Below are 13,467 nucleotides of genomic sequence, written 5' to 3' on the forward strand. Positions count from 1 at the left end.
CCATGTAGGTACTGTAACCAAGTCACCCCTTAACCTTCTCTTGGTTAAGCGAAACAGACTCAAAGAACTCAGTCACTAAGGCAGGGTTTCGAATCCTTCAATCATTCCCATGGCACTTCTCTGAACCCTCTCCAATCCATCAACATCCTTCTTGAATGGTGGGGACCAGTTCTCCACACAGAACTCCAGCAGGGGCCACACCACTGCCAAAAATAGAGAGGAAATAACCTCTCTACTGCTCCTTGAGATACCTCTGCTTATAGGTCCCAGGATTGCCTTAGGCCACAGAGTCACACTGGGAGCTCATGTTCAGCTGATCGTCCACCACAGCCCCCCCAAATCTTTTTCAGTTCCCTGCTTCCCAGGCTAGAGATCCCCACACTAGGAGTAGGGCCTCCTTTGTTCTTAGATGTATACATTTAGCCCTATTAACACACAGGGCTCAGTTTACCAAGCCATCCAGCTAGCACTGAATCAGTGATCTGTCCTCTTCATTAGTTACCACGCCCTCAGTTTTTAGGGCATGTGAAACCCCGCCCCCCTTAACTTTATCACTGGCAGATTGATTTCACTGTGACTAAGGGCTACATAGGGAGGCTGCTTGTGAGGAAGGGCTGAAGAAAGGCTGCTGAGCCATGATACGGGGGGTTAAGGCAGTGAGCTATAGCTGGGGTACACCCGTATGGAGGGAATTGAGGTCATTCCCATTCTTCATATGTCTGGTCAGCACCTGGAGTTGAAGTTCAAACAAGACCATTTCAGCCCAAGTCGTGCATGATGAGATCGCCACATTTACTAGACCCCAGGTTAATTTATAGCGTCAGGCGAAAACTTCATTTGAAGTGCGCCGCTGATAGTGACAAAGAAGGCAAGCCAAGTAACCCAGCACTTCACAGTAAAAAGCTGGGAGCATTAGACTGAGAACCACCGGACTAGACGCGTTACACTAGATCTGTGAGAAAGCACCACACAGACACGGCAGGAGGTAGTTTATGTCAAAGTTTTATTTGACAAAAATGTAACATTAAGTCTGCCAGAAAGAGCTGAAGACCAACTTCCATCTGCTCCTCTCTCAGCCTGGAGCGTGTGCACTTTGGTGAGATAAGAATACAGACTGAGCAGGCATCTGTGGTGGTTTGGCTTACATTAAAAATGGAACAAACAGTCAGAAGGACATAAGGCTAGACCCTTTTGGTTTCACAGCTTTGGGATTATTCAGGCACAATTCACTGGAGCCTGCTCTCTTGAGGAGGGACAGCAGGTTTCCCTTAACCCACCACCCTCCCAGCATGTCACACCCCAGCAGGAGAGGACATTGGTGCAAACAAACAAAGTTACTGGATTTTTTTTCCTACCCCTTTTTAAAATTAAGATGTTTTGGGGGTGACTTGGGTGCTCATTAAAGTGAAATAATCAACAGCCTAAACAGTGTGCATGAACACTCTGCCAGGCAGCTCCATACCTCAACCCCCGCCACCCCCACAGCTACTCCAGCATCAGATCTCTGCCGGCCAGGAGTTGCCCGTTCTGTTGACTGGTGCAATCAGTCCCTATCGGGGAGCCCGAGGCAAGGGAACCTAGGAAGAGCGTGATCAGCCTTAAACCCCTGTCCCCCCCCCCCCCAATCAGTGGTTCTAGGTCTCTGAATGGGGCAATTCACTTACAACAGCCAGGCTCCCCTCCACCCTGGCTGAATCTGTGGGCAGCCCCATTCCGGCAGAGGCCCTGTGCTCACACTCCACACATGAAGGCCCTCATTCCCAGGAGAATTGAGCACACAGTGGGATCCCTGTAAAGCAGCTGGGAAGTGAACACTCGCACTTAGCACGAGCCAACCGACAGCTTAACAGAGCCAGTGGCAAATACTGGGCTTTGAAGCCGCAGTCCTTTTAAAGTCAGACCAGCAGGTTAAAAATAAAAATAAAAATTAACCAATGGAAATCTGTGCCTCAGAAATGAGGCCACCTGGGGCAGAGGACCAGGGCTGTTACTGGAGCTACCCATGGGGATCCCTTACACCTATAAACACATGGACAGCAAGTTACTCTGAACATACATGGGGAACAGTGCTTATAACTTTGCTCTGGGGCAACAGAACTCAGGGGAGTAGGTGTTAAGTCCTGTGATACGTCCTTTCCTTAGTGCATCAGAGTTTCCTCACCCTGGGCAGGCACCTCAGCTTGGTCGGATAAGCTACTGAGTCATTCAACTTGGTGTGGCAAGATCTAGATGTTGGGATTATTTTGTCAGGTGACCCAGAAGAAGAGATGTTTGGTCGATGAGCAGGACCAGCTGCTTTGATTGGCACTCCAGTGCCCCCAACCCCACATTAATTCTTACAGCAAGCTGCCCAATGGAATTTCTAGGCTGGTGCCAAACGCCTGCAGCTGCTAAGATCTCAGAGGCAAATAGGCTTCCCCCACTGCCTCCTTTAGAAGGACAAATTGTTGACCTAGGCTGAGCCAGATTAACTCCACCGGTTCGGAATTAAAGGTCTTGGCTAGAGAGATTTAGAGTTTAGGTTACAAAGCACAGCTCTGATCAGAGCTGATGGAAACCATTGAGCAGGAAAGGGAAATCTCCCCTAGTTATAGTAAGGATATTTCCCCACATATTGCCCCAAAGACGCAGTCGCTGGTCCACCCCAAGGCAAAGCACCTTGGATTTGAACGCAAGCTGCATAATATCCCAGGCAGCTTTCCACTGAAGATGCTTCTGTAGCTGAAGAAGGGATTTTGTTTGGTTTCCATGTCTACACAGTTTAAAAAAAGAAAGCAACAGCTCTCCCGGGACTGCAGCTGGAGAAAGGCGAATGTATTGGTATCACGTGACATCGGTTACTTAGGGTCTTTTGTACAGACAAAGGCACCAGAGAATAACCCTCCCTAAGGGAGCCTGAGGTACGTTTTGCCAGCAGAATGGTAGGAAGGGTCCTCACACCCTGTAAACTTCAGCCAGCTGGCTACAATGCAACATGCAATTGAGCCACGTGCACGTCCTATGGCAAGACCAGTCTGCAGAGAGGTGCACATACCTGAAAGCACATCTACGGCACCCACACTTTAAATACACAGACACACAATGAACAGTGGAGAGCAGGAGGTGCCTGCTAGTTAACCAAAGTGGGTCGCCAACAGGAGCTTTTGGGTTTTGTTTTGTTTTTAAAGCCTCTATAGCAAACAGGTCCTATGGCCAAGATGCCCAAGAACCAGAGTGTCCCCTCGTTCAATGGCCAAAGGATACCCCCGAGACACAGCAGCTTGGTTTCAGTGCTCTCCTAGACGTACTGTTTCTTGGAAGCAGAGCTGCCAGGCCGGCTGGCCTGCCTCTCCTGCAGGGGCTGGGCTCCTGGGGCGTAGGACTCAGGGGAGGGCTTGTTGCCACTGCGCAGAGCCAGGTTCTCCTCGGTGTTGAAGTTGGCCCAGTTCTGCTCGCTCGACAGCTTGTTGTAGGCCAGGTAGGGAGGGGAGTGGCTCTCGCTCAGGGGGAGGTAATGGCATTGCTTGCTGTCTGGGAAGGAGTCTATGTCCACAGCTGGGCTGGGAGAGGAGGAGGCCTTCCTCACGCTGCTGAGCAGGTTCTTGCAGCAGAGGTGGAAGAGTTCCAGGAGGTTGAGGCCCAGGGAGATCATGCCCACCACCATCATGAAGATGATGAAGATAGTCTTCTCAGTGGGGCGGGAGACAAAGCAGTCCACCTTGTGGGGGCAGGGGGCCCTCTCACACACGAAGATGGGTGGCATGAAGAAACCATACAGGTACCACTGGCCTAAGAGGAAGCCGGCCTCGAAGATGCTCTTGCAGATCACGCTGATGACATAGGTCCACATCAGGGAGCCACGGATCTTGATGTGGCCGTCCTCCGCCACGCAGATCTTGGACATCTTCTTCTGCACCACCACCAGAGCCTGCTCCACCTTCAAGTCTTTGATCTGCGCCGCCCGGAGCTCGCTCTCCCGCTGCTTCAGCTTCTCCTCCCGCCCTGAGAGGTAGATGACGTGGCCCAGGTAGACCAGGGTGGGGGTGCTGACGAAGAGGAACTGCAGCACCCAGTAGCGGATGTGGGAGATGGGGAAGGCCTTGTCGTAGCACACGTTGACACAGCCCGGCTGCTTGGTGTTGCACAGGAAATCCGACTGCTCGTCCCCCCATACTGATTCCCCGGCCAGGCCCAGGATAAGGATCCTGAAGATGAACAGCACGGTCAGCCAGATCTTCCCAATCACTGTTGAGTGCTCCTGGACCTGGTCCAGCAGCTTCTCCAGGAAGCCCCAGTCCCCCATCTTCTAGGGGGTCTTGTGCTATTGATGGCAGAGAGAGAACAAGAGTTAAGTCAACCTGACAGTTTGACCTTTCAGCCCTTGTTTCCGTGAAAGCCAGAGGTAGGAGACACACGGGGCTTCCCAGATTGCCACATGGCCTGGCAGCACTCCCCACCACTCTGTTCCATGGCTAGTGCGCCGTTCGACTAGGAACCCAGACAAGGGCCAGAGGGACACCACAGCCTGCCCACCCCCAGCCTGAGCCGGGACGCTGGGTTTTAGCCAGCTCCGCATGCAGTTCTTGGGTTCTACGGAGCTACGTTTAACGCTGCGTGTGCTATCGCTTTGAGGACCAGGTAGCTCTGCAGGAGAGGAAGGACTCAGATGGGCAGCTCGTGTTAGGTGCTAACTGGCTGGTGAGGTTGGACTTAGGGTTGCCAGCTTTCTAATCGCACGAAACCAAACACCCCTTCCCCGAGGCCCTACCCCTTCTTGCTCTATCCCCCCTCCCTCCATTCACCAGGCTGGGGCAGGGAGTTGGGGTGCAGGAGGGGGGTGCGGGCTCCAGCGGGGGGTGCAGGCTCTAGGGTGGGGCCGGGGATGAAGGGTTTGGGGTGCAAGAGGGGGCTCTGGGCTGGGATTGGGGCATGCCGGCTCTGGGAGGGAGTTTGGATGCGGGAGAGGACTCTGGGTGGGGCAGGGCTGCAGGAGCGGGGTCAGGGTCCCAGCTGTGCTTACTGCAGCTCCCAGAAGCCACGTCGTGGCAGCCCCTAGGCGCATGGGCAGCCAGGGAAGCTCCATGCCCTGCCCTCAAACCGCAGCTCCCACTGGTTGCGGTTCCTGGCCAAAGGGAGCTGCGGAGCCAGCACTCGGGGTGGGGGCAGCGCGTGGAGCCTCCCTGGCCGCCCATGCGTCCCGGGGCCACGAGGTGCTGGTGGCCGCTTCCGGGCACCGCACGGAGCTGGGGCAGGCAGGGAGCCTGCCTTAGCCCCACCCACCAGAGCCACCAGGGTCCCTTTTCCCGGTCACAAACCGGACGCCTGGCAACCCTAGTCAGGCCTCAGTGGAGCACAAGACATTTTGTTCCCAGCTGAAGCCCGGGCAGGAGTTTGCTATGCTGGCTTAGCCATGCCATCAGAGCATAGGGAGGGCTACTCCCTCCTGGGAGCCCTGGGCTAGTTATGGGACCTTAAAGCTGATCACTGGGGATTTAAGCGGCTACCATCTCTGCCAAAATACTAGGGCTGCAGCAAGATGTCAGCCTTCCAGAGACTCAAGCCCCCACACTGGGAGACCACAAATATCCAGCAGAGAAAGCTACACTAGCTAGACAGCATTAGCCACTGAAGCAAGGGGGGGGATGGGACACCCCCTCTCACCTGGTGATTGCAGGGTGCTGATAAGCCTGGTTAGATGAATAGACAAGTGCAGCTGTAACAAGGGTCCATCAGAAAGCAGCACCTTACAGCTGGGAACAGGCTGTTTTTAGTTAAAGGTGCAGGGCCATTTAAGGGCAGCCCTCACCTTCCTGGCCAGCCACCAGCACTGCCCTCTTAGCACTGCAAAGCATGGGTGCCCCTGGAATTTAGGGGCTTAGCACAGCCTTTCTCCCACCAGCCGTTGGCAACAGCTCCAGCCAAAGGGTGTCCAGCCGACAAGCCACTGAGGCAGGACATAGACTTTAGCGGTCCCTTGGCTTCTTGTAAGAGCTGGGTTGGTGCCACAGGGCAGGTTCGTGCCAAGGCATCCAGGTGCCCAGTGGGTCATCTGTCCCTGAGCAAGGGTATAGGGCAGCAGCCCACACCTGGGTGTAAGAGGTTAGAGACGGACCAGTCCCCCCCTCTTTAGAAGCCTCCCCTGCAGATGAGCTGGAGGCTGGGCATAGACAGCTGTGTCACTGCTGTGTGCCCCCCTTTTGACAGCCTTACTGAGGAGCTCGTTAGAGACACAAAAGCACTGGGGCTTAAGCAGCCCTCTTGGACAGGAGCCCAGCCTTCCAGGCAGCACCCCTGTCTGGGCGAGAAAATGGGGAGGGGGGAGAAGAGCACGATTTGAAAGCTCCAGGTGCGCTATCCTTCTCCCCAGGGTCACAGCAGCAGACAAAGCAGAGACCCCCCCACTTTACCACTTTCTTACCCTTTGGGGTGCAGAGTTTAGTTACTCAGAGCCCAACTCAGCAGAAACAGACTCTGATGTTAATCACCCAGGAAAGTCAAGGCAGCAATAGAGAGACAAGGCATTTCAGCCCCAATTAACTGCCCGAAGGGGAGATTCACTCACTCAGTTCCTTCCCAGGGTCTCACTCACTTTCCAAGGGCACTTCAGAGCTAAGCACAGTGGCCACCCGCACGGGACAGGGGCTCCTGCAGCACCATGCCCCTAGCCTAGAAAGCTCATTTGTAAGGAACACCTATCAATTAACCAATTAAGGGGTCTGTTGGCTCTTTAGAGCAAGGACTCACAATGGAGACGGGTTGATGGGGCCAGATGCAGTCATGAAAGGGTTAAACTGAGGCAGCCTGGTGCGAAGCCAAGGGCTAAGGCATGCATCACCTGAGCTCAAAGGTGCATGCAGGGGGCTAGGACACAGACCCCCTTTGCATTCCCCCATCCCCTTCCCTGCAGCAACCCTCTGGTTTGCAGCATCTGGGCTGAGCCCCTGTCCCCAGTCCCAGCACCTTGGCCAGCCCAGCCATGCCCCAGAGCAGAGGGGCTGCTTGACAGAGGGACCCAGCAGCCAGCTGGAGTCTGGTGTTTACTCACCGAAGCCAGGCACAACTGGGTGACTTCAGGCCCAGGCTCCCTGCTGGCCCACAGGCTGGGAATCAAATGCTCTGCCCCAGGTGGGGCAAGGGGGTTACAACCTGTGGCTCTTTACGCAGGAGGCTGTTGCTCCCACCGAATCCCTGAGACTGTTAGAGAGAAGGAGGAAACTGACCCTGGATAGAGTTACACGGGGGGCGGGGGGAGGAGCCGCAGGAAACTGGGGGTTGGTAAAGTTAATAGTTTGGCTGCAGAGCCCTCCTTTAAAGGGGCAGCTGCTTTGGCAGGTGTGCGGGGGGACTTTATTCTTTTCCTGGCCCCGGATTCAATGTGAAATCAGCGCAATACTGGGGGAAGAGCAGAACGACGGGCGGGGGGAAGCGGCTGCGGGGACAGGGGGAGAGTGGCCCTGCTGGGCTCCCTCCTCTTTCACAGGGAGTCGCAGACGGGGCCAGGGCAGCCTGGAAATAGGAAATGGAGGAAAACAAGCCAGACAGGGCTGAAATAATACTCCTATCAGGCCAGGGCAGGGCCTCCCCCGTGGAGCCAAAACTAACACGATGAAGGGCTGCTGGGAAGATCCCGGGCCAGGGACCTGAGCTATGAGAGTCTGGTGACAACCAGGCCTCTGTGGGGGCATCGCCCCTGATTAAGCTCTGTTTTCGGGGCCGTCTTCCCCTGAAGCCAGGGAAGACCTCTGGCATTTGAACCAATGCGCCGGTGCACAAGTGACTTAGGCTGGGGGCTATGGGAGCCGGGAGCCTAGGAAGTGCCCCGCTAAGATGCTTTGCCAAGGGTCTGTCCCCCCTTGTCTAGCTCCCCCTTGTCCTAAGGGGTAAGGCCCTGGCCCAGAGCTCACATGGGACTCTGCTTGGGGGGTTGAGCTTGCAGCTAGCAGGGGGGTGAAGTTGAACAGCTCTCTCTGGGCTGCTGCTGGGGCTGGTGACATACGCAAGGGTTTGGGACGCTCTGAGTTCAGGAGCAGGTCAGACTGCTCCCAGCTGGGCCTGATCCACCATAAAGGGCCTGATCCTTCCACCCTCGCTCGCACTGAGCAGCACTTACCTGGGAAGCCCCATGGATTTCGGCAGGGACTAGTCACCTGGCTGAGGGCTGTGTGACGGCAGTGAGGGGTGCAGACTCAATCACACGCTCAGGGAGGTGAGGGAGGAGGTGACTGGCTCCCAGGGAAGGGCTGAGCGAGTTGAGAGCTGCAGGCAGAGGGGATGGAGGGGTGGCTGCAGCCAAAAGGGAGGGGGGCACTTGCAGGTTCCATGGCAAGGGGGCACGAGGTTGATTATTGCAGGGGAACTGGCCCAGAGGTGGCTAGTAAAGGAAGACGGGGCTGAGGACCAGGGTTAGAGGGTTCTGACTCCCAGGGTTAGAGGCTGACCATGGCCACAGGTGGTAAAGCCCTGACCACACTAGGAGCCCTGGGGTTTAAAAACAGGTTAATTAAATCTGGGTTGGTAACTCCTTTTAGAACGAGCCGTAGGATTTCCCTAATCTAGACAGGGCTGTTCTCTCTGCCGCACTCCGAATCTCTCTCACGCACACACGTGTACACACACACACATGCACCCCTCGTAGGGCAGCATTCCACACCCACGTTACACTCTCTTTGCACGAGGGTACATGACAGCACCCTGCACGCGCTGTGAGGCGAGGCACAGCCAAACCCATAATCTCGCCCTCTAGCTATAACCTGCCCTGCACACACATTTTGTACCAGAGCAACGTGTTGGTTTAGGGGGGTGATTTCCCCCCCCCCATACAATTGTATTGGCACAAGCCCTAGTTCTGGGGACAGCTGTACCAGTATAAAGGTGCTTCTACCAGTATATTCCCCGTCCCCTCTGGTCTGTTGCATTCCTAACTGCCCAGGTACTTGGTTGTTAGCGAGTAGCACCACCCTTTGGACAGAACGAGAAAGGCACGAGCAAGAGGAATTCGGATCATACAGGGTTTTAAAAGAATGAAAAGACTTTTCCCCCCTCCAGTTTATTCTCATCCACCCAAATAAGCCACCATCCCTCCCCCTCTCCTCGCTCTCTGCCCTCCCCCAAACAGAGGTGATACTTTTGGGCTGCTGTTTTCCAACCTGGGTCCCTAAAGTTCAGCTCCTAAATCCATATTTAGGCTACTAGATGAAAGTGGCTTTATTCCCAGAGGTACCGAGAGGCCACAGGTCCCTGGCTCAGCAGTGGTGCTGGTGACTCCTTCAGGCTATGTGGCTACTCTCAGCAATTTTTCACTAGCCAGGTGCCTCCATTTTCCTGCACTGCTTCTTGAACTCCCTGTTGGGCAAATTGGTTGGATTCTGAGAGGAAAGACACTGAATTCTCAGGCCTGTCTGAAATGTGGGTGATTTCCAGCAGATCAGGTTCAAAGCCTCTCTCCATATAAGGAACTTATCCAGCTCCACTCACCGTAGTCTCTGAGCACCTCACGGTCTGTAATGTGTTTATCCTCACAACACCCTGTGAGGTAAGGAAGTGCTGTTATCCCCATTGTATAGGTGGGGAAACTGAGGCACAAAGTGACCCAAGATCATGCAGGGGGTCTGTGGCAGTGAAGGGAAATGCACCCAGGCCAACACCCTAATGACTGGGCCATCCTCCCCCGCCCCCCCAAGATCTAGGTTTATTTCCATTTCCAATAGCGCGTGTGTCTTAGGCTCCTTGTACACTTTTGAAAATGTCCCCCAGGATCTCTCTGGGCCTCAGTTCCCATCTGTACAATGGACGTGACAGCCCTGGCCTGCCTCACTGCGGTGGTTTGGGAGAATAAATACCTTCAAAGATTAGGAGGTGCTCAGATACCATGGCCACGGGGGCCACATAGCTACGTTAGACAGATGTGGCAATTCGGCAGGCTATTGATCCGGTTTTGGCCAGACGATCCTGCTTTTCTAAAGTTTCTCCCCCGTCTGGTACTGAGAAAAACCCAGACGTGGTTTTGTCCCATATCGGACGGGGAGGGAGGGGGCACCATTTTGAAGAGCGTGCAAGGTTATGCCAGCGGGGCAGGGTGGTGTGCACCTCAAAATGGCATCCCCCTGAGCGTGATCTTGCCTGGTAGCAGCGGAGTATCCACCATTCTGGGGATGAGGGGCATGGCCAGTCTCGCGGCAGTAAAATCGGCAGGACTGATGTCCCCACCCAAACCTGCAGGGGGAGCTGGCGTGTCTGATGGCAGCTCAAGGAGCTGACATCTGCTGTGGAACGGCCAGCACCCACTGGGTGCAACGGAGTCCGCCAAGGAATTGCTTACAGGACCGTGCTTTTAGCAGCAGGCAGACTCAGCCACCAGCCTTTCCTGCTCCGCCTGGCACACGGCACTCAGTGGGCGGGGAGGGTGCTGAGATGGTGCAGAATCAGAGCCCTTGGACAGGGGTTGTGTTTTCCCCAGTGGGGGATTCTTCACCAGATTGATCCCTGGGTGGCACTGGACCGACGGAGGATTCCCACAAATCCACTGGTTCAAAAGAGGAACCTCAGAGTTACAAACACCCGAGTTACGAACTGACCAGTCACCCACACACCTCATTTGGGACCAGAAGGAGGCAATCAGGTGGCAGCAGAGACAAACAAAAGCAAATACAGCACAGTGCTGTGATAAACGTGAACGACCAACAAAAAGGGAAAGTTGAAAAAAAAAGATTTGATGAGATCAGGAAACTGTTTCCGTGCTTGTTTCATTTAAATTACGCTGCATAAAAGCAGCATTTTTCCTTCTGCATCATGAAGTTCCAAAGCTGTATTAAGTCAGTGTTCAGCTGTAAATGTTTGAAAGAACAACCATGATGTTTTGTTCAGAGTCCTGAACGTTTCAGAGTTACAAACCACCTCCATTCCCGAGGCGTTCGGAACTCTGCGGTTCTACTGTACTTAAAAACAGCATCGTCTCTCTCATAAATAAACCTTTCCCTCGGTTAAAGGCACACGCTGATCTAATGGGATGAGCTTAATTAAACAATCAGGGGCCATAACATGCCATCAGATTTTAAGCAGAACTCCTGCACTGGAATAACCAGGGATTTCTGCTGAAATGCCCATGGGGTATATGGCCCTGTGTCTTTAGAAAGGCATGATTCTAGATGTTCTGAACAAGGCAACAAGCTCTCAGAGAGGAGCTTCTCACGAGTAGGGCAACAGACAGAGTTTGGTTCCAAGGATCTGATCAGGTGGGGCTCAATTTCACCTTCCTAAATCATTTTGAATGGCGTTGATGGAGATTACGCATGGCATGGGATGTAACTCAGCGTGAGCCAGGGGATCAGAATGTGGCCCTTAGAATATAGGCCCTGATTAAGCAAAGCAGTGAAGCATGTGCTTAATTCTTTTCACACGCTTAAGTCCCATTGGCTTCCAGGGGAGCCGAGTTAGGCCGGTGCTGAGCGCTTGTGACAGACCCATCCATACTGCAGCTGACGTGTTTAATGTGCAGGGGGTTGAGCTGCAGGGCAGGGAGCTGCTCATTGGGTTACAAATAATCTTGTTGCACTCAGCTCAGGCTCTTTAGCAGGGGGTCTCTTTCAGGAGGCCCTGCTGTGTCATGAAATAGACACCAAGGGCCGGATAACCCACACACTAATCTCTTTATCCTCAGCCACCGCTCATCCCTATCGGCCGGGTGCATATGGGCCACAGACTCCCAATGCCCTCTGCCTGGGCTGGGCCAATAGGGGTCAGGATCTGTGGCCATGCAAACACAGACAATCCTAGGGCAAGTCATGTCAACCAAAGGGAACAGGTTAGTTTCAAATAGCAACTAGTGGGATTCGTCCCTGGAAAGAGGCACATTAACTAGGGTGGAGGGGCAGCGTGAAGGGTGGGGCAGGAACCTCAGCATTGCTGCTAATAATAATAGGCCTCAATAATAAATAATACTGTTTCTAGTAGCACCCCTGATGTGCTAGGCCCTGTACAAACACAAAGCAAGGGATGGTGTGGTTCCTTTATCTGATGTATGGTCATGCCCTAGCATAGTTTACCCCATATTCAAACAACTCTGATTAGTAGCCTCTGGGCCAGATCCTCCTCTCCTTTTTTACATCAGTCCTACACCATTGGGGTGTACAACAATGCAGTTTCATTGGGTTTAAAGTGGTTACTGCTGTCACTGGAGAAGTGGTGCTCAGCTGCCTTACATCAGAGCTGATGATCGGGACCACTGACTTCAAAGCAGTTACTCCTGATTTGCGCTGGTGTAAGCGCAGAATCAGGCCCACTGCCGCTCTTTGCAGCCTTAGCTGCTCCTAGCAAAGTTTTCTGATTGAGAATATAAAATTCCTCCGTTCCAGCGGGATTGAAGCTCGTCTCTGGCCTGTTTTCTTCCCCGGATGTTTGGTCTTTCTGCGAGTTTCTGTTTTTCCAGCGACTGACGTTCCCTTCGCTATATTTCACTCTGTGCTTTGAGCGGGTGCAGGGAACGTGGACACATGCTCTTCTCTGCACAGGCCTGGCTGTTTCCTGGGACTCATTGGCATGGGGATCTAGGAAATGCTTCGTCTTTGCAGATGCGCCCCAGAAGCGTCGTCACGTGTCAGCAGTTAAAGCGCGGGACAAAATCACCAAAGCAAAGAGGATTCTGATACTCGTTGGTGACGAGGTCACTGTCTACCTTTCCCCCAGGGCTGGAGGTCTCTGGATGGCCTCTCCAGTACATCTGCCAGAATGCCTGAGCCATGACAGTGCTGGCAAGGTCAATGCTGGGTTTTCTAGGCGTGCTGGCATCTCCCAGAGGCCAGGGGGAAAGAATGACAGAGACCAGTGCTGCTCGAAGCAGGGAATTTGTATGCAGCTAAAGTCCAAGGAGTCTGGGATTTCTCTCCCTCCTTGTCTTAGAACCTGAGCCAAAGTCCAGGGGAGTTTTCCCATTGACTTCAGTGGGCGATGGATCAGCAGGGGTAGGTGCTACAGGTGCAGCCCGGTAGAAAGGAATTTCTGAACCGCCGGTACATTTGGGAGCCACATCCCACTGACCTCCGCGGAGCGCTAGGGCCTGGAATGGTGCCACGAAAGGGTTAATAGGAAAGCCTAATGGGAGGTGGGGCCCAGCAAGGCGAGTCGGTGTTTGAAGCCCCAGCTGGAGTGAGTGTTGACAGGCCCTTTGCATAGAGCCGGGGCTGTTTAAGAATAGATTAAATGGAAATCATCCCTATTTACTGTAATATTTATCAAGGGTTAGTGAATAATTGGGGCTGATCCCTTCTTGATTTCCTGGGGGGATGGAACCTGCTTATATTGAATGAAAGTTTAATGACATGCGGCCAAGTGGCAGGCTGCAAAGTGGGCAACGCACGTCCCGGCGACGGGCCTGGGCTGATGGAACACCAGGGCTGAGCATCAGTGGGCCAGGAGCAAGGCCACGCCTACAGCCCCCCTTCCTGGTTAGGGCCTAACTCTGCTAACCCTAACCCTAACCCTTGAAGCCAAACA

General features: G+C 53.8%; 1 protein-coding gene across 1 annotated transcript; it reads right to left on the reverse strand.

Moving 5' to 3' along the window:
• Positions 1-986: 986 nt before the first annotated feature.
• On the reverse strand, positions 987-7,195 carry GJA4 (gap junction protein alpha 4). Its single transcript, XM_048825992.2, has 2 exons — positions 7,025-7,195; positions 987-4,300 (listed from the first exon to the last, which is right to left on the reverse strand). Exon 2 carries the CDS (start codon positions 4,280-4,282, stop codon positions 3,278-3,280), a length of 1,005 nt encoding a protein of 334 aa, XP_048681949.1. The 5' UTR covers positions 4,283-4,300; positions 7,025-7,195; the 3' UTR covers positions 987-3,277.
• Positions 7,196-13,467: the final 6,272 nt, after the last annotated feature.

Source organism: Caretta caretta, chromosome 19 (genome assembly GCF_965140235.1).
Source record: "Caretta caretta isolate rCarCar2 chromosome 19, rCarCar1.hap1, whole genome shotgun sequence".
NCBI lineage: Eukaryota > Metazoa > Chordata > Testudines > Cheloniidae > Caretta > Caretta caretta.

Coding starts and splice junctions, on each gene's coding strand:
- GJA4 (XM_048825992.2), bottom strand. CDS start 4,282: ATGGGGGACTGGGGCTTCCTGGAGAAGCTGCTGGACCAGGTCCAGGAG.